Below are 25256 nucleotides of genomic sequence, written 5' to 3' on the forward strand. Positions count from 1 at the left end.
TATATAACAAATACAAAGTAGTATGAAAAAATAAGTACTACAACTTTTGATAATTTTATAGAACATTTTATGTTGTTAAAATTATATAAAAATGTATGTCGATTTTTATATAAAACAAATAACAAATAGTATGGAAAAACATTATAGCTTTTAATAAAAAAAATTACTACAACATCTACTCTAATATTTAAATTAAAAAAAAATTATTAAACACTTATGAATCATTCAGAATGAATATTTAGAAATCAACATACATTTCATATATAGAAACATTGTTATAAAAAATCCGAGTTGAAATAACCATTGATGCGACAAAACTTATTATTTTTCGAACTCTTTCATTTTGAATCACCAATCTTTTTAAACATATGATTTTTTAATCAAAACTTACTTATATACTACTAATATGGCTGCATTGTATATAAAAAATAAGTGGAAAATAAAAAGGCATTGTACATTAATAACCATAAGTTTAAAAAACTTTTGAATCTAGTAGAAAATATAAAGGATGACTAGTTACATAAATTTGAAATCATAATTACATTTTAATTAAAAATATATATATTGAGTTGTTGTGGAAGTTTTAAACTCCTAAGTTGTGCCCAATAATGTAATATAAATATTAACAATTATATGTTATAAAAACAATATTATAAGCATTTATCATTGGCATAATAATTTTTATACTAAGTTGTAACTAATATTATAATAATTTTAAGTATACGATAAAAAAAAATATAAAAAGTTGTGATTGAATCACAATGAATTAAGTTTTTTATTTAAAAATATTTCAAACTATATGTATTTTTAACAGATTTATAAATCACTTATTTGAATACTTTGTATATTCTATATTATTATTATTATTATTATTATTATTATTATTATTATTGTTGTTGTTGTTGTTGTTGTTGTTGTAATTATTATTATTATTAGTAGTAGTAATATTATTATTATTATTATTATTATTATTATTATTATTATTATGTCAAATAACAATAATTTACTAATTCGTCATTATCACCAACAATTTGAAATAATAATAAAAACTCGTTTCATTAAAATTAATTATAAAAAACTACATCCATGTTATTTACAACAAAATAACTGATAAAAACTAAAATAATATTTATCTTATAATAGCATAAAATACATGTTGAATAATGTTCAATTGGATATAAAATATATTTTCTTAACATAAAAAAGAGAGACAGCATGAAGATACATACATGTTGACAAAGTTAAATTGTCTAACTGATAAATAATTTGAGGTTTGATTTACTAACAGCTTATGAGATGTACTTATCAGTCCTACTTCATCATCTTTTGAATATAGAAAGATGTATAGCACATAAATTTAAAAAAAATGATCTTAAATATACATTTACAAACATACCTAAATTTGAACATTGATTAATATTTAAAACTTTACATGCACCTAATTTGAGGATACATGAATTTATATTTGGAAAAGTTACAATTGTTTTCTTACATATGTTGAACCACTCACATAACTCTTCAAACCCTACAAATGTAATCTATCATTTTGTGTTGACATACATGCAATATGTAATCTACAAATTTCTTATTAGGCTAAATATTTCATTTAACTTATCAATTAAATAGCATGATTTAAAAGGTTATGGGAGTTACAAATCATAATATTTCAATTAATCAGAAAGTAGTTTGTATAAGTTGAATAGTCTTGGGAGTTTCAAATGCATGAAACTCAAGGAAAAATGTTTGTTTTATAAGATATCTTAGGCGATATTCCGAGTGTTGCGCAGTTATAATTAAAATATTGATAAGTATATGTTATTGAAATAAATATATTCTTGTTAGTAACTTTAAATTAATAATTCTGACACTAATTTATTATAAGTATTTTTTAAATAAATGATATGCATTATCGAACATGAGTGTACAAACATACTTTCATAATTGTTTTACGAGTATCAATAAATAGATCTCATATTATTCTATCTAAAGTCGCATCATCTTGATAACCGCTATCGGTGAAAATAAAAATAAACTTAATTTAGATAAACATATTTTATATGATATTATTTTAGTGAAATATATATGTAGATTATGTGTGAATCTGGAATTACTATCTAGGTTTTATTTTTAACATTATATATATATATATATATATATTATTTTTAATGAATGTTAAAACTATTTTTTGAGACATGTTTTATATTTATTATTATATTTAAAATTTTAATATTTTTAATATAATTTAAACTATATATTTTAATAAAAAATTATTATTATAAAAAGTAATTTAATAAAAAGTCATTTACAATCATTTTTTTTTGTTAATTTGACATATTAATTTAGATCTTATTTTTAAACTTTTTAACTATTTAGAAAAAAATGGTTTTGAATGGATTATTTAAATTATTTTTTAAATTTAACATATATTTAGAATAACAAATATTATACTGAGAACAAAGAATTAATATTGAAATTACAAAAAATATTGTATTTAAAATATTATTTTAAAAAGAAGTTGAAAGATTGGTAGTTTTAAATGAATGTGATAAAGAAAAATATCTCTTTTATAAGTATAGCAGACAAATTCTTGCACATTGCGCAACATAGGTTAAAAATATATTCTTAAAATATTAAAAATATATGTTTAAAATTGCTATGTTATTGACATTAGTTTTTACACAATATTTTGAACAATATTTTTTCATTGATATTAACTCACCTTCCTCATTAATAAAATTAAATATAATTATCTATTTAATACTATTTTTAACAATTGTTATGATTGATGAATTTAAATTTTTACTTATACGATTATTTTTAATTACAATAATGGTGTTCATTTAAAACACAATTTATTTTTTGCTAACAATATGAAATTTATAAATTGGTGTTATTATCATTTAAAATTTATTGCTCTTTAGTTTTAAGCTACCTTTCATTATTAATAAGTTAAAGAATATTTTTAAAAAACATTTAATATTATTATTTAAATGTGAAACATACGGTAAATAATAAACTCATAAGATAGACAATTTTGCATTTCAAAAGAGTGGCATGGATAATATGACATATCCATGATTTTTATAATTTGATTTTATTATTTATAATTATTGTTAATTAATTTTAAAACCACTTATTATTATTAATCAATGAAAAAAAAACTTTTAAAAGACAATTATTATTCTAATTAAATGGTTAAACATATACTATGGATAATATGAAATATCCATGATTATTAATTAATTGTTGCTTTAAAGCAACACAAACATACAATAATATATACAATATTTAATTTTTGACATTCCCAATTTCAAGGTCAGAAAAGACCGATTTGTTTATGTTTTGTTTTTAAAATCAGAGTAGTCGTTTAAAGAAAATTGTTGCGAAATTTGTCCCCAAAACAAAATATGATAAGAATTTATCAAAGCATTTCTTAAAGAAAAGTATTTTCATTATATAACAAAATTTCGAGATGTCATGATCCGATACAGACACATAACCATAAACAGAACTTACATTTATTTACACTAATGATTTACATCTCTTTTAATCTCTTAGTGAAATATGTCTTCATATTGATACCTGTGATACAAAGAAAACTGAGTGGGTCAGGCTTGGGAGCCTGGTGAGCATATAGGTTTTCAACCCACAATAATATAATTATTATATTCAATCATCAAACAATCAACACAATTATCCATCCCCATTATCTTCTTTATTTCTTAAGGTTTTACCCTAAGAATCGACTATCCTTCCTTCATTCATTCCTAAGGAATTGACCTAAGGAATTAGCATAAAGTCCATTGCTGCCTACGGTTAATCTACATAGTACTAAATCCATAGCTACCATCATTCATTTACATAATACTAAATCCATAGCTACCATGGTTCATGTACACTGTACTAAATCCATAGCTACCATCGTTTTACTATGAGGCACTAAATCTATAGTTGCCAGGGTTTTTAGAGTACACCGGTGAACATCAAGTCCGCAACACCTACAAGTTGCGAGCTTTCTAGTGTTCCACTGGACTGTCTAGAATAGTCCATGGTTTTCATCCCTACTCTGCTGAATGACGGGGTCCATCGTTTGGGTAAAGGTTTCACTCATTTTTCACCTCTCACCCTCATCTCATGATCTATATCATCTTTCGTCTCATCCTCAAACTCATCTTTCATCACCTACCAACTATTTCATCTAGCCATGTTCTACCCAACATATTTGTAGATATAAATAACATATATATAATTTAAATTATTTAAAAACCTGTATAACACATTCGTTCAACATCCATCCTAAGTAAACAAACACAGTGTAAACACATAGCACGTATTTCATAGCAAATACTTCATATCTATGTGGTAGAAGAAAGTAACTATACACTCACGCATATAAACAACAATATATATATATATATATATATATATATATATACACACACACACATGTAACACGTATTTTATAAAATTCTTCATATTTATGTGTAAGATGAAAGTGACTATACACTTACTTGATCAGAAGATGATCGGACAGCACTACGACTTGTAGAAGTAGTATTCTTCGGTAGATCTGGAAGATCTTCACAAAAAACGGGCTTCTCGCGGGCAGAGCTTCGGTTCGGGAATCTCACTTCTTGGGATCCTCAGGGCTTGAAAACTTGCTTCAGGGCTCGGGAGTGATACCGGGGCTTCGGGATATAATTGGCATGCAAATCGAGGCAAAAACTTAGAGAGAAGAAAGAAATGAGCAAAGAAAATGGCTGGTCTCGGTTTCTATTTATACGTTGTTGGGTCTGGGATTACGCTGGGCATAATTTCCAAGTGCGTTGGGCGTACTCAGTACGCTGGTCATAATTTTGGTTACGTTGGGCGTACGCTTCGGATAAGCTTTGGTATGTGTGCCACAATCTTCAAAAATCCATAACTTTCCCATACGAGCTCTGTTTTCGACGTTCTTTATATCCAAACATAGGTGAGATTATGCTCTACGACTTTCATTTAGACTCCGTTGGCTAATTTTGAATTTACTTTTTATTATTTATTTTTAGTAGGCTGGGACAGGAAAACTCCGTTATAAATTCATAACTTCTTCATACGACGTCCGTTTTCGTCTGTCTTTTTACCGTTGGACTATATCAACAAGATCTTCGATTCTCGTTTAGATTGTTTCGGCTAATAACCGCTCGATCTCAAATTGAGTATTCGGGCTGCATACCGCTAAGTCAAACTTAGAAAAATCATAACTTCCTCATACGAAGTCAGATTCTGACGATGTTTGTATGTACGGAATCCTTGTAATATATACTACAACTTAGTTAAGATTACTCCTTCTAAATAATCTTCTATCAAAAGTCATTTTTGACGCTTAACGTCTCTAAATTGACAAGCCCATCTCTACGGGCGTTACAATTATCTCCCCCTTAGGATGATTACGTCCGGAAATCATCAACGAAATAGGATTTGTATACTGACTCCATACGTTAACTCCCCATCCTAAGTAATAACCGTGATGCCCAATCTTTCATCTGCTCTTCATGCTATGTTGGACTTTCAATCAAAACCTTCAAGTTACAAAATAAATCCTTATTGTGGACTCCTTCTTCTTATAAGGATAAATACATTCCTTTATCTATTGTAATAGACCGATGGGTCGTGTCCCGATGACCTCTCATCGTAGTCGGACTCAATCTGATATGACCGCTAGGGTCAGAATATCAATCATCTTGTTTTTAGTCATTACCGAAATAATGGTAATAACATACTTGAATAAAAACGATCTCAATTGCAAGCTTCTCGGTAACCTTGTGACTTTCCCCGATCCAAGCGTGAGTCATGTGCTTCCAGTAGTATAGATCTCTACTACTATTCACACCTACTCATACTCGTCCCAAGTATTGTCTCGCAGTCCCCAAGTCCTAAAATCACAAAACAATTTAACACATACGAATGTGTCCAATTAATCATAAAAAATATCCTAGACTCTACTAGGGCTTCTTCCATGCGTATCTTCTATCATCAATTCTAATTTAACTCGGTTGGTGATGGAAATTCCAAGCGATGGGACAACTTCAAGAATTACGCCTACCGTTCGATCATTCTGCCAATCGAAGGTGTACTTCAAACGTACCGTACTCCTTTAAACATACTGTTATTTTATCAAACATAAACTAAAGGAAAGATACCACCTTCGATATCTTCCGATAGGTGTCACTCAATACATAAGGTAACAAAACCAGGGTTTATATTAATTCTTGAAACTATTACACAAAGCGTTCAAGTTCACCCTATACTATGCCTATAATAGGCTACACCATAAGTTACATCATAATTTGACCTTTGGATATGAAATCCTTATTCCTGATTTCTTGCGTGGTTGTCTGCTTCGTCGAGGATCATGTGGAATGCCTTAGGCTTAGGTGGTGCCTCTAGCCTTGTTGCCTCATTTTTCTTTGGGCAGTCTCTAGACATGTACCCCTTGCCTCCGCATCCGTAGCATACCTTATCATTATGTGTACAATTCGAGGAATAGTGGCCGATCCTTCCACATTTGTAACAAGTTACTTTTTCATTGCATGCTCCAAAGTGCTCATTCCTACACTTTTCACTCCACTTGGCTCCATATCTCTCGTCATCCAGGTTAGATTTTGCAAACTTTCCCTTATTATCAGGTCTTGAGGATCCTTCAAGCTTCCTCTTCTCGCCAACTTCAGCTTTCTCCAGACCCTTTTCCTTTATTTGGGTCTCAACATACTTGGCTGCCCAGATGGCGGATTTCAAAGTGGTTGCTTGCTTGACCATCGGACCAAAGTCTGTCGGTAACCCGAGGGAAAACTTGTTGACCTTGGAAAGTTCTGTTGGAAGTAGGTATGTAACAAGCTTCATCTTCTCCGTAAAACTAGTAGCATACTCGGCGACGCTCAATCTTCCCTTCTTCAGATTCTGGAACTCATTGTTGATTTCCAGAAGATCCTGCTCAGAGCAGTATTGCATCTTTAGTTGCACGACAAAATCTTCCTAAGATATCTTGCTAGCTGTTCCCTTGGGCATCGAACCAGCTAGTAGCTTCTACCAGTTTAGCACTCCAGACTTTACACAAAGGAATCGCGAGAATGGTTTTCAGTCTGTTGCTACATTCGCAACTCTCAAACATTGTCTCCATCTCGGAGATCCAATCCATAACTTGTACCGAAGTTGGGTTTCAAGAAAGACATGGGGGTTTGGATGCCATGAAGTCCTTGTACTTGCAATCTTTTCCATTGTTTCCTCTACCCTGGTTATTCTGCCTTACAATCGGTGGGTCGTCTTGACCAATGATCCCACTAACGTGTCCTCCTTCAGACTGCCCTCCATTTACTTCGGGCTCTTCAATTTGAATTGACAATTTTTTGCGATTCTGCCTAATTGGACATCTGGTTTCTTCCATCTAATGACCCAACATCGTTTGAATCATCAATTGTACTCCAGCCATTGTTATTGGCTCAGGTGTTGCTGTTACAACCGGTGCTTGCTCAACCACAGGTGGTTGATTCCTGTTTTCGTTCATGTTTCCAGCTCCACTTCTTGTTCTTTCCATTCTTGATCTATACACCGAATAATGTGATTTTAGATCTTCATTCATCGTAGATATTCAAATCATCCTTATCACTCCGAAACGTTTACATGCTAGTTCTAATATCGTAGTCGTATGCTTAGAATCTTAAACACATAAGGTTTCCAGATCCGGTCAGCAACAGACCATAGATCCGAACAAACAATATCATATATGGAAAACATATAGCATTTAGAACATAAAAGCATTTTAGACATCCTTCGTAAAATATAATAGTGCTCGTGTCTTAAAATATGGTAGACACTCATCTCACAATCATTTCTTAGCATTCTAAGTTTAAGTCTAGAAATCCTACAAATTTCTAGTTCGCTTAAACTAATGCTCTGATACCATTTGTAACATCCCCCTCTGCCACGTATCACAATATTGTCCTCTTTGGGCCACTCGGCACGAGGACTTCCAAGGGGGTCACCCATCCTGGTCCTACTCCCGCCCAAGCACGCTTAACTGCAGAGTTCTTATGGGATCTACTGCCCCCATGGCTTTAAAACACGTTGTGATAGGGAACGTATCCACACCCCTTATAAGGAATGCTTAGTTCTCCTTCCCAGCCGATGTGGGATCAGATCTAACCCAGTTTCACCCACCCCCCATTATAGGGTTTGACGTCCCCATCAAACACATCGACCCGCGCACTGGCTCTGATACCAACTGTGACATCCTCAATTTCAAGGCCAGAAAAAACCAATTTGTTTATGCTTTGTTTTTAAAATCAGAGTCGTCGTTTAAAGAAAATTGATGCGGCATTTGTCCCCAAAACAAAATATGATAAGAATTTATCAAAGCATTTCTTAAAGAAAAGTATTTTCATTATATAACAAAATCTCGAGATGTCATGTTCCGATATAGACACATAAGCATAAACATAACTTACATTTATTTACACTAATGATTTACATCTCCTTTAATCTCTTAGTGAAATATGTCTTCGTATTGATACCTGTGATACAAAGAAAACTGGGTGGGTCAGGTTTGGGAGCCTGGTGAGCATATAGGGTTTTCAACTCACAATAATATAATTATTATATTTAATCATCAAACAATCAACTCAATTACCCATCCCCATTATCTTCTTTATTTATTAAGGTTTTACCCTAAGAATCGACTATCCTTCCTTCATTCGTTCCTAAGGAATTTGCACAAAGTCCATTGTTGTCTGAGGTTAATCTACATAATACTAAATCCATAGCTACCATCGTTCATTTACAAAGTACTAAATCCATAGCTACCATGGTTCATGTACACTGTACTAAATCCATAGCTACCATCGTTTAATTATGAGGTACTAAATCTATAGCTACCAGGGTTTTTAGAGTACATCGGTGAACATCAAGTCCACAACACCTACAAGTTGTGAGCTTGCTAGTGTTACACTGGACTGTCTAGAATAGTACGTGCTTGTCATCCCTACTCTGCTGAATGATGGGGGCCATCGTTTGGGTAAAGGTTTCACTCATTTTTCTCCTTTCACCCTCATCTCATGATCTATATCATCTTTCGTCTCATCCTCAAACTCATCTTTCATCACACACCAACTATTTCATCTACCTATGTTCTACCCAACATATTTGTAGATATAAATAACATATATATAATTTAAATTATTTAAAAACCTATATAAAACATTCGTTCAACATCCATCTCAAGTAAACAAACAACGTGTAAACACATAGCACGTATTTCATAGCAAATACTTCATATCTATGTGGTAGAAGAAAGTAACTATACATTCACGCGTATAAACAACAATATATATATATATATATATATATATATATATATACACACACACATAACACGTATTTTATAAAACGTTTCATATCTATGTGTAAGATGAAAGTGACTATACACTCACTTGATCAGAAGATGATCGGACAGCACTACGACTTGTAGAAGTAGTATTCTTCGGTAGATCTGGAAGATCTTCAAAAAAACGGGTTTCTCGCGGGCAGAGCTTCGGCTCGGGAATCTCACTTCTTGGGATCCTCGGGGCTTGAAAACTTGCTTCGGGGCTCGGGAATGATACCGGGGCTTCGGGATATAATTGGCACGCAAATCGAGGCAAAAACTTAGAGAGAATAGAGAAAATAAGCAAAGAAATTGGCTGATCTCGATTTCTATTTATAGGCTGCTGGGTCTGGGATTATGCTATGCGTAATTTCCAAGTACGTTGGGCGTAATTTTGGTTATGCTCGGCGTACGCTTCAGATAAGCTTTGGTATGTGTGCCACGATCTTCAAAAATTCATAACTTTCGCATACGAGCTCTGTTTTTGACGTTCTTTATATCCACACGTAGGTGAGATTATGCTCTACAACTTTCATTTAGACTCCATTGGCTAATTTTGACTTTATTTTTTATTATTTATTTTTAGTAGACCGGGATAGGAAAACTCCGTTATAAATTCATAACTTATTCATCCGACGTCCATTTTCGTCTGTCTTTTACCGTTGGACTACTATCAACAAGATCTTCGATTCCCATTTAGATTTTTTCTGCTAAAAATGCTAGATCTCAAATCGAGTATTCGGGCTGCATACCGCTAAGTCAAAACTTAGAAAAATCATAACTTCCTCATACGAAGTCAGGTTCAGACGTTCTTTTTATGTACGGAATCCTTGTAATATATACGACAACTTAGTTAAGATTACTCCTTCTAAATAATCTTCTATCAAAAGTCATTTTTGACGCTTAACGTCTCTATATTGACTAGCCTAGATCTACGAGCGTTACATAATTAAATATTAGCTATATCACTTTCCATAACATATGATTGATAACATAAATCTAATTTAATTTATATTAAAGTTTCAACCACAACATACAATAATTGTCTTAAAAGAATAATTAAACTAAGAAAAATATGAAAAAAATTAGTATATAATAAACTTATAAATTAAAACTTTAACATAATAACATGGCTTGTAAAATGGCGCAAAGCCCTCAAGCCAACAAAAAAACCTTTAAACTTGTTTTGTTTGTGAATTTTTTATGTGATTTGTATTTGTGTGTCTAATCAAAGAGATTGACATTTTTATATTAGACTATCCGTTAATTGTTTATTAAATATATTATATAAGTTTTAAAACCTTTATTTGGTTAATCATTATTAAGAGACTTTTGAGTGCTATTCATTAAAATAGAATGTTTCAAATGAATATGATTTGACTAAAAATCCCTCCCTCTCTCTCCCCCCCCCCCCCCCTCTCTCTCTCTCTCTTTCTCTTTTTTTTTGTTCTCTTTCTCTCTCTCTCTCTCTCTCTCTCTCTCTCTCTCTCTCTATATATATATATATATATATATATATATATATATATATATATATATATATATATATATATATATATATATATATATATATATATATAAGTACAAATTGTTCATTTTTGTTATGCTCTAAATTCACCATGTTGTGCGATTAATTATTTTGAAGGTAAAAAAACATAGAGGTTTCAAATAAATGAGGTGCTTGAAAATTTGTGTGGAGTTTCAAATACATGAGGTGATAGGAAAAATACATTCTTTATAAATATAATACGCGAATGCTCGCACGTTGTGCAGAAACATCCATATTGTTGAAGTCTTTACAAATATATGTTTTTTTAAAATATAATAATAACGTTGTTGTTAAATTTGATATAATAATTTGTATACTAAATTGATATAATATATTGATTACTCTGAATTATATAATAATATATACATCTATTATAACTTCATAATCTCATTCGTTTGAATGACTTCTATCTGCAAGTTACACATGAATAAATTAAATATAATATATGGTTTAATGTTATTTATGGTTGTTGTTATTGTTAATTAATTTTTTAAAATTTATTTTTTAATGATTTAACGTTTATGATTATAATTATTTAAAAGGGAAATCTACAGAAAAGTCACAAACTTTTGCGAAAAGTTTCAAAAAATTTATATTTTTTTAACAGAAAGTCTCATTATTTTGAAAAAAATCATACAATATGTCATTTGTTGTTCAAATATGAAAAATGTCATTTTCTTTAATTTGGGCAAAATATTAAATCGAGACTTTTCTGTTAAAAAAATTTTTTAGGATTTTATTGAAACTTTTTTCAAAATTTTGGGACTATTCAATAGATTTTCCTATTTTAAAACGTCGAACATTATTTATTGATTTTAAAAGTAACAATATAATCATTTATATAGAGTTTTTTTTTTAACTATTGTTATTGTAAGTTATTTTAAACTACTTATTTGGAAACTTTTAATGAATATAAAAATATATTTAGGAAATATTTTAATTAAATTGATATTACAATTTAGTTTTTGCATTTATCACTATAATTTATTACTTGAAACTATTTACAAAATATTTTTTGGTTTTTTAAGTGGAACTGAAATTTATATTTAAGTTGATATTGTAATGTGTAGAAACACCTACATAGTTGAAGTCTTTACAAATATATGTTTTTTTTTTAAAATATAACAATAACGTAGTTGTTAAATTTGATATAATAATTCGTTCACTAAATTGATATAATATATTGATTATTTTGAATTATATGATAATATATACATCTATTATAAATTCATAATTTCAATCGTTTGAATGAGTTCTACCCGCAAGTTACATATAAATAAAATTAAGTATATAATATATGGTTTAATGTTATTTATAGTTGTTACTGTTAATTATTTTTTTAAGCTTTATTTGTTTAATGTTTTAATTTCTATCATTATAATTATTTAAAACATCAAATATTATTATTTTTTTATTTTAAAGGTAACAATATAATCAGTTATATAGAGTTATTTTTAACTATTGTTATTGTAACTTATTTTAAGCTACTTATTTGGAAACTTTTAACGATTATAAAAATATTTTTAGGAAATATTTTAGGTTAATTGAGACTACAATTTAGTTTTTGCTTTTATCACTTTTAATTATTTACAAAATATTGTTTGGTTTTTTAAGTGAAAGTAAAATTTATATTTAAGTTGACATTATAATTTTATATTTAAGTTAACAATTTAAGTATTTTTTTCCAAACTGTTCAAAAGTTGTAGCTTTAAATTAATAACGGTTTATATATAATAACATATTCAATCTAATAAATTAAGTATAATATGATAAACGTTAAAGACATAATTATAAGTAGAAGTAATGATATTATTTTAAAATTAAATTTTAGTTTATTTATGATTAAGCTTTAGATTTAATATTTATTTAACCTTATTAACCAACTTATAATCATTGTTAGAAAGACAATACAATTTATCACTTTTAACTATTTACAAAATATTCTTTGGGTTGTGTAAGTTAAATTAAAATTTATATTTAAGTTGACCCTGTAATGTTATATTTAAATTAATAGTCTAAGTATTTTATACAAATTGTTCCAAAATTGTATCTTTAAAATGATAATAATTTACATTCAACAATATATTAAAAGTTAAAACTAATAAATTAATTATAATATGTTAAAAGTTAAAAAAAACATAACTTTATAAGTAGAAGTAAAAATATTATTTTAATATTGAAATTTTGTTTATATATGATTACACTTTAGGTTTTATATTTATTTAACCTAATTAACCAAATTATAAATATTATTATAAAGAAATTGAAAAGTCACGAGAGTTTCAAAGCAATGTGGTGAAAAGAAAAATGCATGAGAATTTCAAATAAATGTGGTGAAATGAAAAATGTTTAATTTATCTTCTTTAATAAATGAAGGTTTTTTGTCACGTATCACCTCCTCATTCAATACAATACATGACATTTTTGTAATTTTTTCAATTAAATTTAATTCCACTTGGCAAATTATGGATTTTTTGGTTTTTTATCAAATTAAAAAATGTCAAATATTTACTGCATCTTATACAAATAAAAGAAATGTGAATATCTCATCCTGATTTTGTCAATGAATACATTAAATCCAAATATATCTTCATAAATTATATACACAATTTTCGGAAATCATCACTCAAATTGACTCTTATTTGCATAAACTTATCAAATTTCAATTCATTCACAACTATTATTCATATCCTTTCCAAATTCAATTTTTTAAAATATATGCACCTACAATCTCATTCATATGTCGCGTTTTATTGAGAGATTGAAAGTTTATAGCATCACCACATTCATCATTAAAGTTCATTATCAACAATCCTCCTACCTAATAAATGAAAATATTTTTGACACTTATCATCTTCTCTTTCATTTTGACACATGTCATTTTCAAGGATTTTTTAAAATAGTTATTTTCCACTTGTTATTTTTTAAGGATTTCCATTCTTTCTAAAAATAAGAGAAATCAAATATCATCCTAATTTTTGTTTCTAATTTTTTTCCACCGATTTAAGATGATGACAAGTGTATAAATTTAACATCTCATTCAAATTTAAATTAAATTAAATGATACTTGTCACCATCTAAAATAGTTATGAAGATATTAGACACAAAAAATAGAATGATATTTAATTTCTCCTATAATAAATTTTCAAAAAATTCTAATAGATTATATATATGTAAGGTTATTATTATATTAATTTGATAATAAATTCTTATAAATGATTCAAATGGTTTGATTACGATTACATTTTGTTATGGAAAAACAATATTGTATAAAATATTTAATGTTTATATATTCATATTAAAATTTTATTTTTAATAAAATCACACCTAGTAAGTATATAATAATGACATAGAAACTATGCGATTACCTAAAATTAAATACGACTCTTACCGTTATGAACTTCTAATATTAAGATGGGGAAATGGGTTATAGAGTGTATCATTATTTTAAACTTTACATAGGATGAGGAGCCAGGATAGAACACAACAAAACTAATGTACGATGTAGGCCTGGTATGGTATGTATTTGATCCAGTAATTAATGTTTCCTTTTGACGTGTTGACTCAATTGTCACTCGCACTCTATCTCAACACAACGCAGGACAAGGCGGATCATGCTACATGGAAGTTATGTCTACAGTAATATTATTTATAATTTTTTTCTTTTGGTAATGTTACTCATTCCTTCCCCGTTCTAAAACTATTCATTTTCCATATTTACATGCCGCCCAAAATCTGTTTACATCAAGTACCTCTCTCTCTCTCTCTCTCTCTCTCTCTCTCTCTCTCTCTCTCTCTCACACACACACATACACACACTCAGACACACACATAAACACATTACCTATCTATCTATCTCTATTTCTCTTCTCTTAACCCTTATGCTGTCATCTTTTTTTGTACTGGCATTTTGACCACTTACTAGGACCACATGGAATAGTTCTAGGGTAGCTTTCAGGATATGAATATGTAAAAAGAAGAGGTCCTACGCTACTTATGAATGTACTATGCCATACTCTCATGGATGACAACGAGAGATAGAACCCTAATAAGTGCTTTCCTTTCAATTTACTTTATTAGCTAGAGCATGCACCTTTGAGTGTACTATTGTGTTGAAAGAACCAAGTTCCATGTGCATTAAATCTAACTTGCAAACAACACAAAAGTCACATACGTCCACAATTATTATTCCCACTATGCTTATTGCTAAATTCCATCCTTACCCAGGTCAATCTATGATTTATAATTAATTCTGAGTTTCAACCGAGCATATAACGGATTTGACGTTATAATGCCAGGTTTGGTTACTTAAATTTTTGGTGTTTTTGCTTATTTAATTTTTGCTCGTTTTCAATTATAAAAAGTTACTAATCAATTTGTGCAAATAAATTGGTGATTGGATTTTTTTTTTGGCTTTATAAAGTCATTAAACCGTTTTTGTGTAATAATATTTATGTTTATAATACTTATTCTTTTGAATACTATATAACTCTTTATTTTTACGTGATTAACAACCACATAAAGCTTTTCTTTTTTTTTTTTTTTTTTTTTTTTTTTTTTAAATTTTTTTAACTTAGATAATGGTGTTAATTATACCAACTGAATAATATTGAGATACATAGGTCATATTGAGATATATAAGTCATATTTGTAGACAATGTTGGTAGCGTTTTAAAGGTTTTAGATGACTGTGTGGTAGATTAAAGGCTTGAAACAGAAAGATTAAAAGTGAACAAATAATATGAAATGACATGCTGTCAAGATGTATGTGAGTCATACATTTATTTTCGAGTTTTTTACAATTTTATTGGTAATATTATTATTTCATTGACATAATTATGATGTTTTTTTGTGCATATATATATATATATATATATATATATATATATATATATATATATATATATATATATATATATATATATATGGGAAAAGTGAATATACTCTTAAGGGTATATAAGCTTAGGTACCCAAACTTACTATATTATATCGTTTTGTATTATATATTTAAATTGTAATTGTCTAATTGTTCTTATAATTCAACTTATAACTTGATTATTTTTAAGATTTTTATAAATTTCACATTTATCTTCCTTTTACATACTTTTCATTTTCAACTATAATTTATATAGCCTAGTAGGTGTTCGGCAAAAAAATATGATATAAGAGGAAGATAATAGTGAAATTTCAAAAATCTTCAATGTAAATCAAGTTAGGGGTTGAAGTTTAAGAACATTATTATAAATATATCTAACAAAACTACTAATTATTGTGAGTTTGGGTACCTAAGCTTATATACCCTTAAGGGTATATTCACTTTTCCATATATATATATATATATATATATATATATATATATATATATATATATATATATATATATATATATATATATATATATATATATATATATATATATATATATATATATATATATATATATATATATACTCTTCGCACTATTGTTTTGAATGACATGCACACCCTTATCAGGATATGTTACTTTCACGTAAATTATTGGAATCTAAGTGCAGCCCCATGATAAAAAAAACTAGTCACACATGGTGATTCATTTATTAAAACTTCTTTCTATAGTTACGCATTGAATCTCTATTCATATGTATATATCACGTGAAACTTAGTTGCTTCCATTTTCATTTTAAGCTTTTCGTCGTGCATTATTAGGCTATCTTGATCCTTATACTTAGGTTTATGGTGATGCATCCTTGATTCTCTTAAATATATACACTTTCATACTATCAGTTTGTATTAGGTCATGTATATATTTTAGTCGGTTTGCATACTATCAATTAGAAGAACTATCATATAGTAAACATGATTTCATAACTAAAATGAAAAAAGATCATATTAATTTGTCAAAGTTGTATATATATATTTATAATGTTTCCGTTTTTATTATGAACTTGAACTATAGCATTTGTATTGTGTATTGATTTACGATGTCTAAGTTTATAATTAAATTGGTATACTTTTGTGATTCAAAGCATAATTTTTTTAAGTTGCCCTAATTATAACTAGAACATGATTATAATGCAGGGATGGTCTTGACTAGATGTCCAGTGAAGCACCGACAACACCTAGTTTCCATATATGCAGTGTAAATTTTTCAAAATTTTTTTTTTTTATATTGGAAACTACGTAAAAAAAATTACCACCCAATTGAATCAACCAAGTCTAAAAATATATTTATAACTTAGACTTATCAATTAGTAGTCTAATAAACCTATTAATTTTAGCCCAAAAATACTAATATAGCCCAAAGCCCATTTGGATAATTGGAACTTTTGATCCAATTGGATAATGGCAAAAAAACGGATGACAATAATCAATCGACGACAGCTGCAATTAGCAAAACAGAAAGCAAAAAAAGCCATCGAACACAGGGAGTGAGGTCTTCGACTTCGAGACTTCGACGGACACACGACATCTCTCGCCCTCACTCACGAAGACGACTTTTGCTTGGTGATTGATGCTTCCATTGCTAATTCCTTCTAATTTCTTGAGTATCTTGTTGATTGAGTAGCAAAAATCGATTCTCAATTGTTGAATTCGACTCCAAGCCCTAGCTAAGAGTGAAACAAGTAAGTGTTTGAAAAATAAAATTTTACCAATTTGTTTAGGTTGAAATTGTTATGTTTTTATCTTGAATTGGTGAAATTGCTATGTTTTCATTGATGTTATTGACTTATTGATTGATTTGGTGAAATAAAATTGTTATGTCTTATTGTTGTTATTGAAGTTCAATTTTAAATTGGTGTAATTTTTATGTTTTTATTTAAGCTATTGGATGATTTGGTGAAATCTTAATGTTGAATTGTAGGTTACCCTTGGTGGTTTTCTTACCAAAAGACCACGACCTAATCTTAATGAAAGTGGTGAAGGATCTTCCCAAACACAATCACCAACCAATCAATTCCTTTGCTCTCTAATACAATTCCACAAATACCATGCTCTAATGAAATTAATGATGGTGTTGATTTGAAAGATATTCCAAAGGACCCGACAGATAGGCCAATGATTACATGGTATCCCTCAAATATAAGAGATGATGTAAGAAGGACATATTTGCTTCAAGGACCTTGTCAAATAAGGCTACACACATTTCCAAAAAAGAAAATCGGTGATAGATTAAGAAGCTTCGTTCGTTCATGGTTTGACGATTTTGATCGCTTGGAATATAGTGTGAAAATAAAAAAGCATATTGGTTATATTGTTATGTATGTGGAGACCTCATGGGACAAAAAGGAAGGAGAGATGCATTTGTTTCCCAAGGTTTTGATACTTGGAATAAAAAAATGCATTTTGGACTCATGTGGGTAATGTTGATAGTTTTCACAACAAAGCAAGAGAAAAGTGTGACTTTTTATTGAGAGAAGAACAAACTATTAATGTAGTATTGAGGATGCAAACCGAAGTGGAGGACCATAAATATAAAGCGTGATTACGTGTTTCTATTATTGTTGTTAGACTTTTATTGAAAACCAGTTTACAATTTCGTGGTAATGATGAGTCGATTAACTCGGAAAATAGAGGGCTTTACATTGAAGTGTTAAAAGCCATTCAAGAGACTAGTGAAGATATTTTCAACAATAGTTTAGAAAATGCTCCTAAATACAATCAACTTATTTTCCCTAAAATTCAAAAGGAACTTGTGCAATGTTTTGCACAAGAAGTACTTTTGAGTATTCGTCAAGAGATTGGTCAATATGTATTCGCTTTATTGGTTGATGAATCTAGCAATGTCTCAAAAAAAGGAACAAATGGCTATTGTTTTGTGATATGTTGATAGTCTTGGCTTTGTGAAGAAAAGATTCATTGGAGTTGTGCACATGAAGGATACATCCTCTTTGACACTCAAAAACGCCTTAAATGAAGTACTTACAAGTAATAAGTTGAGTTTTAGTCAGGTAATTTATTCTTTACTTTTTTTGTTACTTCAATTTAATTTAATTAGCTTTGTGTTATATTATTTATATATTTTTCAATTTTTTTAATAGATAAGAGGATAAGGTTATGATGGGGCTAGCAATATGCGAGGGGAATTCAATGGTTTGAAAGATTTGATATTACAAGAGAATGACACAGTTTTTTATGTACATTGCTTTGTACACCAACTTCAATTAGTGGTTGTAGCTGTAGCAAAGAAGCATGATGGTGTTAGTGACTTTTTTGAGCAAATTTCGTTGGTGGTTAATGTTGTTTGTGCCTCCTGTAAAAGAAAAGACTTGCTAAGGGAAAAAGCAAGACAGAGGGTGCAAAAAGGTTTGTGTAGTGGTGAACTTCAAATAGGGAGAGGGTTAAATCAAGAGACTACACTTGTTCGGGCGGGAGATACAAGATGGGGTTCACATTTCAACACACTCATAAGTCTGATGAAGTAGTTTGCGGATGTTCTTGTGGTTTTAGAATTTGTGAAAATGGATGGAGGGTCATTTTCAAACTGCCAACAAGCATCCCAAATCTTAGCATATTTTAAATTTTATGAGTTCATATTTTACTTAAATATGATGTATGACATTTTACACCTTACAGGTACATTATCAACGAAACTTCAAAAAAAAGATCTAGACATTTTAAAAGGGACTTCGATGGTTAGAGGGACAATGGATCCATTGCAAACTTTTAGAGACACGGGGTTTGCTAGCATTTTGCCAAAGGTATCCTCTTTTTTTCAAACACACAATATTGCTACTCTGGAAATGCATGATTTTTATATTGGTGCAAGAAACCGTACGACCACAAAGACCAACAGAATTCACTTTGAGGGTGAAATCTTCAACACGTTGGTGGATATGCAACTGACAGAATATCGGTATCGATTTAGTGAAACAAGCACCCAGTTACTAGAATACATGGGTGCTTTGAGCCCTTGTGATTCATTTTCACAATTTGACAAATCAAAGTTGTTGAAGTTGGCTAAGTTGTACAAGTATGACTTTGATGATTCAGATTTAATAGATCTTGAAGGACAACTTGAGATATTTTATCACTCTTCCATCAAAGATGAGCGTTTTACCACTTTGAAAGGAATTTCCGAGCTTTCTCGTTTGATGGTCAGTACGGGGAAACATCGGTCTTATCCTTTGGTTTTTAAAATTGGATTTGATATTACCCGTAGCAACTACTAGTGTACAAAGATGTTTTTCGAAGATGAAGCTCTTGAAGATCGACTTACGAAACAAGACTGGTGATGAGTTTTTGAATGATGCATTGATTTTCTATGTTGAGACCGAAGCACTTATGAAAGTTGAGAATGAAAAGGAAATTGAACGATTTCAAAAGATGTTCGCATGTCACACCCCAAAACCGAGAACGGTGGAAACGTTCTGGGGCGGAGGACGTCATGTACAGTATCACAACACAGTATAATATTAAACAAGTAAACAACATCATCCATTGCATTAAATATATAGTTTTAATACAAGTGTGTTCGGTAGTATATAAGACACCAAAACATAAATCAAAATATAAGATGAGTCTTTAATGCGCTCCATCTTCTCAAAAGCTAGCATCGGTACCTATCTACTGATGACCTGAGAATACAAGTTATTTTGAAAGAGTTTATCAGCATTATAGCTGGTGAGTTCATAAGTATTTAGTGTCTATGTTTGTATCAAAATGTTTGAAACAGTTGTTTGAAGTACGAGTTTGTAAACGTTTGTAGTAAAAGTATGTGAATGTTTGTAAGTGTTTGTAACTCCTAGAAAATCTTATATTTTCTACTAAAAGTAGCCTTCTACCAAGGCACAACTGTTATGTATGTTTGTTTCTTGTAAAAGTGTGTAATTTTCCCAAGTCTAACTATCATTATCAAAATATAGTTTATACATTAATTTTTAGGTTAAGTGATCACCAAATAAATGTAAAGGGTAAATTAATGTAGTACTTTAGTGTTGTATTATAGGAACTACTGTTGTACTAACTACCTTAAATCAGATTTATATCAAGGTATTATGTGATTAAATGTACCATACTTTCGACTGGAAAACACGACAATGTAAGTCGTCAAAATGTATGACATTTGTAACCCGCAGACCTGCAGGTCCGCTTGTGGCTAGCAGCAAAGTGTAGGATAGTCAATCCAGTATAGATCTATACGCAAACTCACGCTCTCCCTCCAGGAGATTCTGGTTACAACTGGGGCCATGACAATGAAGGCATGCTCCGATACAGTGGATCACATTTATGTTAACATATTCTTGTATACGTAATGTATTGTTTCTCATCATAGTATCGTTGTATATGTTCTTATCCTAGTATAGTTGTATATGTTTTCATCATAGTATAGTTGTATTGTTCTCATAGTAATAAGTAATGACTCATGAATGATCTGACTCTTGTATGCTTCATTGAACTAGAAGTAGTAAGTAGTATAACTCTAAACTATACCTATTATAGTTTATTAGTAAACTTGTTTGTATGATTGAATGTACTGAACTGAGATAAAAGTCTTTATATCTATATGTATATACATAATATATAACTAAGGGCTCCATGACACTCGGACAAACAACCGGGTACTTTAAGACCACAACCAAACAAGGATAGGAAGTAAAGTGGGTTATCTCTCCTAAGTCCTTTAAACCTTATTTATATAACTATATATGTAATAGACATGGTTTTAACAATATATAAGTTTGAAAACCGTACATGAAAGGTTTAGTATACAAAAGTAAATTTGATAAAGAGTTTGATGTGTAAAATAGTTTGATAAATAGTTTGAAGTCATTTGTTTGGTAAAACAGTTTAAAGCATGAAAAATCCATTTGAATGTTAGTTATTAATCACATGTGATTGATCTAATAACTAACATGGTTCAACCTGTAGTCCCCCCCCCCCCAAATCATTTAAAAATATTTAAAAGTATTTCAAAGGTTAATTAAGGGGTATGAACTCACCTGTAGTGAGTGGTTTGTTCGGAAGTGTCGAACAAGGTGCTAGGTGTCAAGTGAAGACTTGAACACACATAATGATCCTAGTTATCATATAATAAACATATATGTATCTAATTAGTCAATTAACAACTAATTAATAAAGTTAAGAAACTCTAGGTCATGGAAACACTTTGATTCAAGTGCTATAGGTTCCAAATGGTTGGATCTAAGGGTTGTATGGCATGACATTAGAGTTTATGGCCCAAGGACCACTCCTTATAGAGTTTACGACCCATGACCATTTCCCCATGAGTTTATCACCATAAAATCATGGTACTAAGTGCCATTTTGTGTTTTGAGGTCTTACAAGTCATGATTAGGCATCAAATGATCAAGTCCAAGCCTTAGGAAAGCATTAGGGGCACAATAAGACTACCTTGTGGAGTTTACGGCCAAAGGACCATATCCTTAGGTGTTCACGGCCGTAAAATCTCTTGGGGACTTGTTTTGATTGTTTTTTAAGGTCTTAAACACTTCTAGGAAGGATCAAGGTTGGCATCCAAGGCTTAGGAAGGGACTAAGGTCCATTTTACCACCTTAAGAGGGGTTTACGGCCCAATAACATTCTTGGCTGTAAACTCCTTTGTTCTTCTGTTATTTGATGATTTTCAAGTGTTCTCAAGTTCATATTAAGCACACAAGAAGCTAGGGAAAATGTACTTACAAGATAAAAGCTTGATTTGGTGTTTAAGGTCCAAGAACACTAGTGTGTGTTCTTGGTGTTTTGAAGAACACTTGAAGATCTAGCTATAAATCAATAATGAACGGATGAAATGATGTATAAATACTAGATGTTAGGTTATAACAACAAATCAATTCGAGAAACACTTACATTTTCTGACGATCGGGTGAAGAACAGGATGATAGTTGAGATAGAATAGAGGGTGTTCTTCAGAATGGTAGTTAGAAATGAAGAGTTTGGGGAGTAAACTCATGCCTAAGGCATGATTTCACAGCCATGGGAGAGTTTATGGCCCAAACTCCAAAAGTTTGGCCGTGAACTCTTTGTTAGGGTGCAATGGGCGGGTTTGCTACTATAAGACCCGAGACGGTACTTCATTCCCTTCGTTCGTTTAAACAATAAACACTAAAAACACTCAAACAGACTTTTAAATTGGCTAACAATTATTAGAAATGTAATTGACTTTTAATTGAAGAGATTGACTTTAGGGTTTGTCCAATGAAAATTTTGGGTTGTCACATCATCCCCCCGTTAAAGGGAATTTCGTCCCAAAATTTAAGTTTAAGCACATAAAATAGTTACAAATAACTAAGCGATTAGATGAGGATATTTCAGTTTCATTTGATCCTCTCGCTCCCATGTGAGTTCTGGTCCTTGCTTGGCGTTCCAACGAACCTTCACAATCGGGATACAGCTTTGTTTCGTCTGCTTGACCTCACGGTCCGTGATCTTTATAGGTTCTTCCACGAAGTTGAGGCTCTCGTTGATCTCGATCTCGTCGAGTGGGATTACAAGAGTCTCGTCAAACAGACACTTTTTCAAGTTTGAGATGTAGAATGTAGAATGTACGTTATGAAGTTCATTGGGTAGATTGAATGTGTAAGCTACAGGGCTGATTCTAGAGAGAATCTTTAAAGGCCCTATGTATCTTGGATTGACGTTCCCATGCTTTCCGAAGCGTATCAAGCCCTTCCAGGGTGAGCCTTTCAAAAGGATGCGGTCTCCTACCTGGAATTCTAAAGGTTTCTACGTTTGTCGGCGTAACTCTTCTATTGGTCTCTAGTGGCTTTCAATCGTTCACGAATATGAACGATATTCTCCGTCGTTTCCTGAATGATTTTCGAACCTGTGAGAGCACTGTCAGGAACTCGTCCTTTAGCTAACTGGGTGTCACCCACCTCAGCCCAGCATAGAGGGGATCTGCACTTCCGGCCATGGAGGGCTTCGAATGGAGCAGCCTTGATGCTCGTGTGATAACTGTTATTGTAGGAAAATTCAACAAGGGGTATGTGAGTATCCCATGCCTTCCCAAAGTTAATCACACAGGCTCTCAACATATCTTCCAATGTTTGGATGGTTCTCTCACTTTGTCCTTCGGTCCGAGGATGGTAGGCTGTACTCATGTCCAACCTCATTCCTAGGGAACTTTGTAGTGACTGCCAGAACCTCGAAGTAAATCTACTACCTCTATCCGAGATAATGGATATAGGAACACCATGCAGGCGTACGATTTCCCTAATGTATGTTCTCGTAAGCTTCTCCATCTTGTCAGTTTCTTTGATAGGCAGGAAGTGTGTAGACTTGGTCAATCTATCGACGATGACCCATATAGGATCAAGTCCACTAGTTGTCTTGGGCAACTTGGTTATGAAATCCATAGTGATCTGCTCCCACTTCCATTCTGGTATCTCTGGTTGTTGCAACAAACCGGAGGGTTTCTGGTACTCAACCTTAACCTTTGCGCAAGTAAGGCATTTACTTACGAAGGCAGAAATCTATGCTTTCATGTTAGGCCACCAGTATAACTTTTTAAGATCCAGATACATCCTATCTCAACCTGGGTTAACGGAATACCGAGTGTTCTGCACCTCGGTCATGACCAAGTCTCGGAAGCCACTGTGTTTCGGTGTCCAGATCCGGTCCATGAAATATAAGGCTCTACCAACCTTGGGTTCTAAGTTCTTATCCATTCCTCTAAGGGATTCACCCATCACGTTTTCTAGGTTTCAAGGTTTCAAGTTGAGCCTCCTGAATTTGTGTAGACAAGTGTGAATGGATAGTTATTGTCAAAGATTTGACTCTTCAACCAGAATATTCTTTCAAACTTACGGCGTGTGTTACTACGTTTGCTTTACCCGGATGATAACGAATTTCGCATTCGTAGTCATTGAGTAGCTCGAACCACCATCGTTGTCTCATGTTGAGCTCCTTTTGATCGAATATGTGCTGTAAGCTCTTGTGGTCTGTAAAGATCGTGTTCTTCGTACCATACAGGTAGTGTCTCCAGATCTTCAGGGCAAACACAACTGCCCCCAGCTCAAGATCGTGTGTGGTGTAGTTGACTTTGTGTGTCTTCATCTGTCTCGAGGCATAGGCGATGACCTTACCTCGTTGCATCAGAACACAACCGAGCCCTTGGTTGGATGCATCACAGTATACAACGAAGTCTTCTATCCCTTCGAGGAGGGATAGTATCGGTGTGGTGCATAAGGCTCGCTTCAGCATTTGAAAATCTTTTTCTGGTTTCTCTTCCGGGTCAAAGGCCACTCCTTTCTGGGTCAGTGTAGTAAGAGGTTTCGCAATCCGGGAGAAGTTCTGTATGAATATGTGGTAGTAGCCAGCGAGACCTAGAAATTGACAAATTTCTGTAGGCGTCTTCGATGCTGACCAGTT

At 31.3% G+C, this 25256-nt stretch overlaps 1 protein-coding gene across 1 annotated transcript; it reads left to right on the forward strand.

Annotated features, from left to right (window-relative positions):
* The first annotated feature begins 18997 nt into the window (after positions 1-18997).
* LOC145040382 (uncharacterized) lies at positions 18998-20095 on the forward strand. The gene is made up of 2 exons (XM_078988320.1): positions 18998-19229; positions 19500-20095. The coding sequence occupies exons 1-2, from the start codon at positions 18998-19000 to the stop codon at positions 20093-20095; spliced, it is 828 nt and encodes a 275-aa protein (XP_078844446.1).
* Positions 20096-25256: the final 5161 nt, after the last annotated feature.

The sequence above is a fragment of the Lactuca saligna genome, chromosome 4 (genome assembly GCF_052625555.1).
Source record: "Lactuca saligna cultivar CGN05327 chromosome 4, ASM5262555v1, whole genome shotgun sequence".
Classification (NCBI taxonomy): Eukaryota; Viridiplantae; Streptophyta; class Magnoliopsida; order Asterales; family Asteraceae; genus Lactuca; species Lactuca saligna.

Excerpts from the sequence above, each read along its gene's own strand:
- LOC145040382 (XM_078988320.1), top strand. The coding sequence starts at position 18,998 with ATGCGAGGGGAATTCAATGGTTTGAAAGATTTGATATTACAAGAGAAT. Across the intron at positions 19,230-19,499 it reads AAGACAGAGGGTGCAAAAAG|GTACATTATCAACGAAACTT; the intron begins GTTTGTGTAGTG and ends TACACCTTACAG.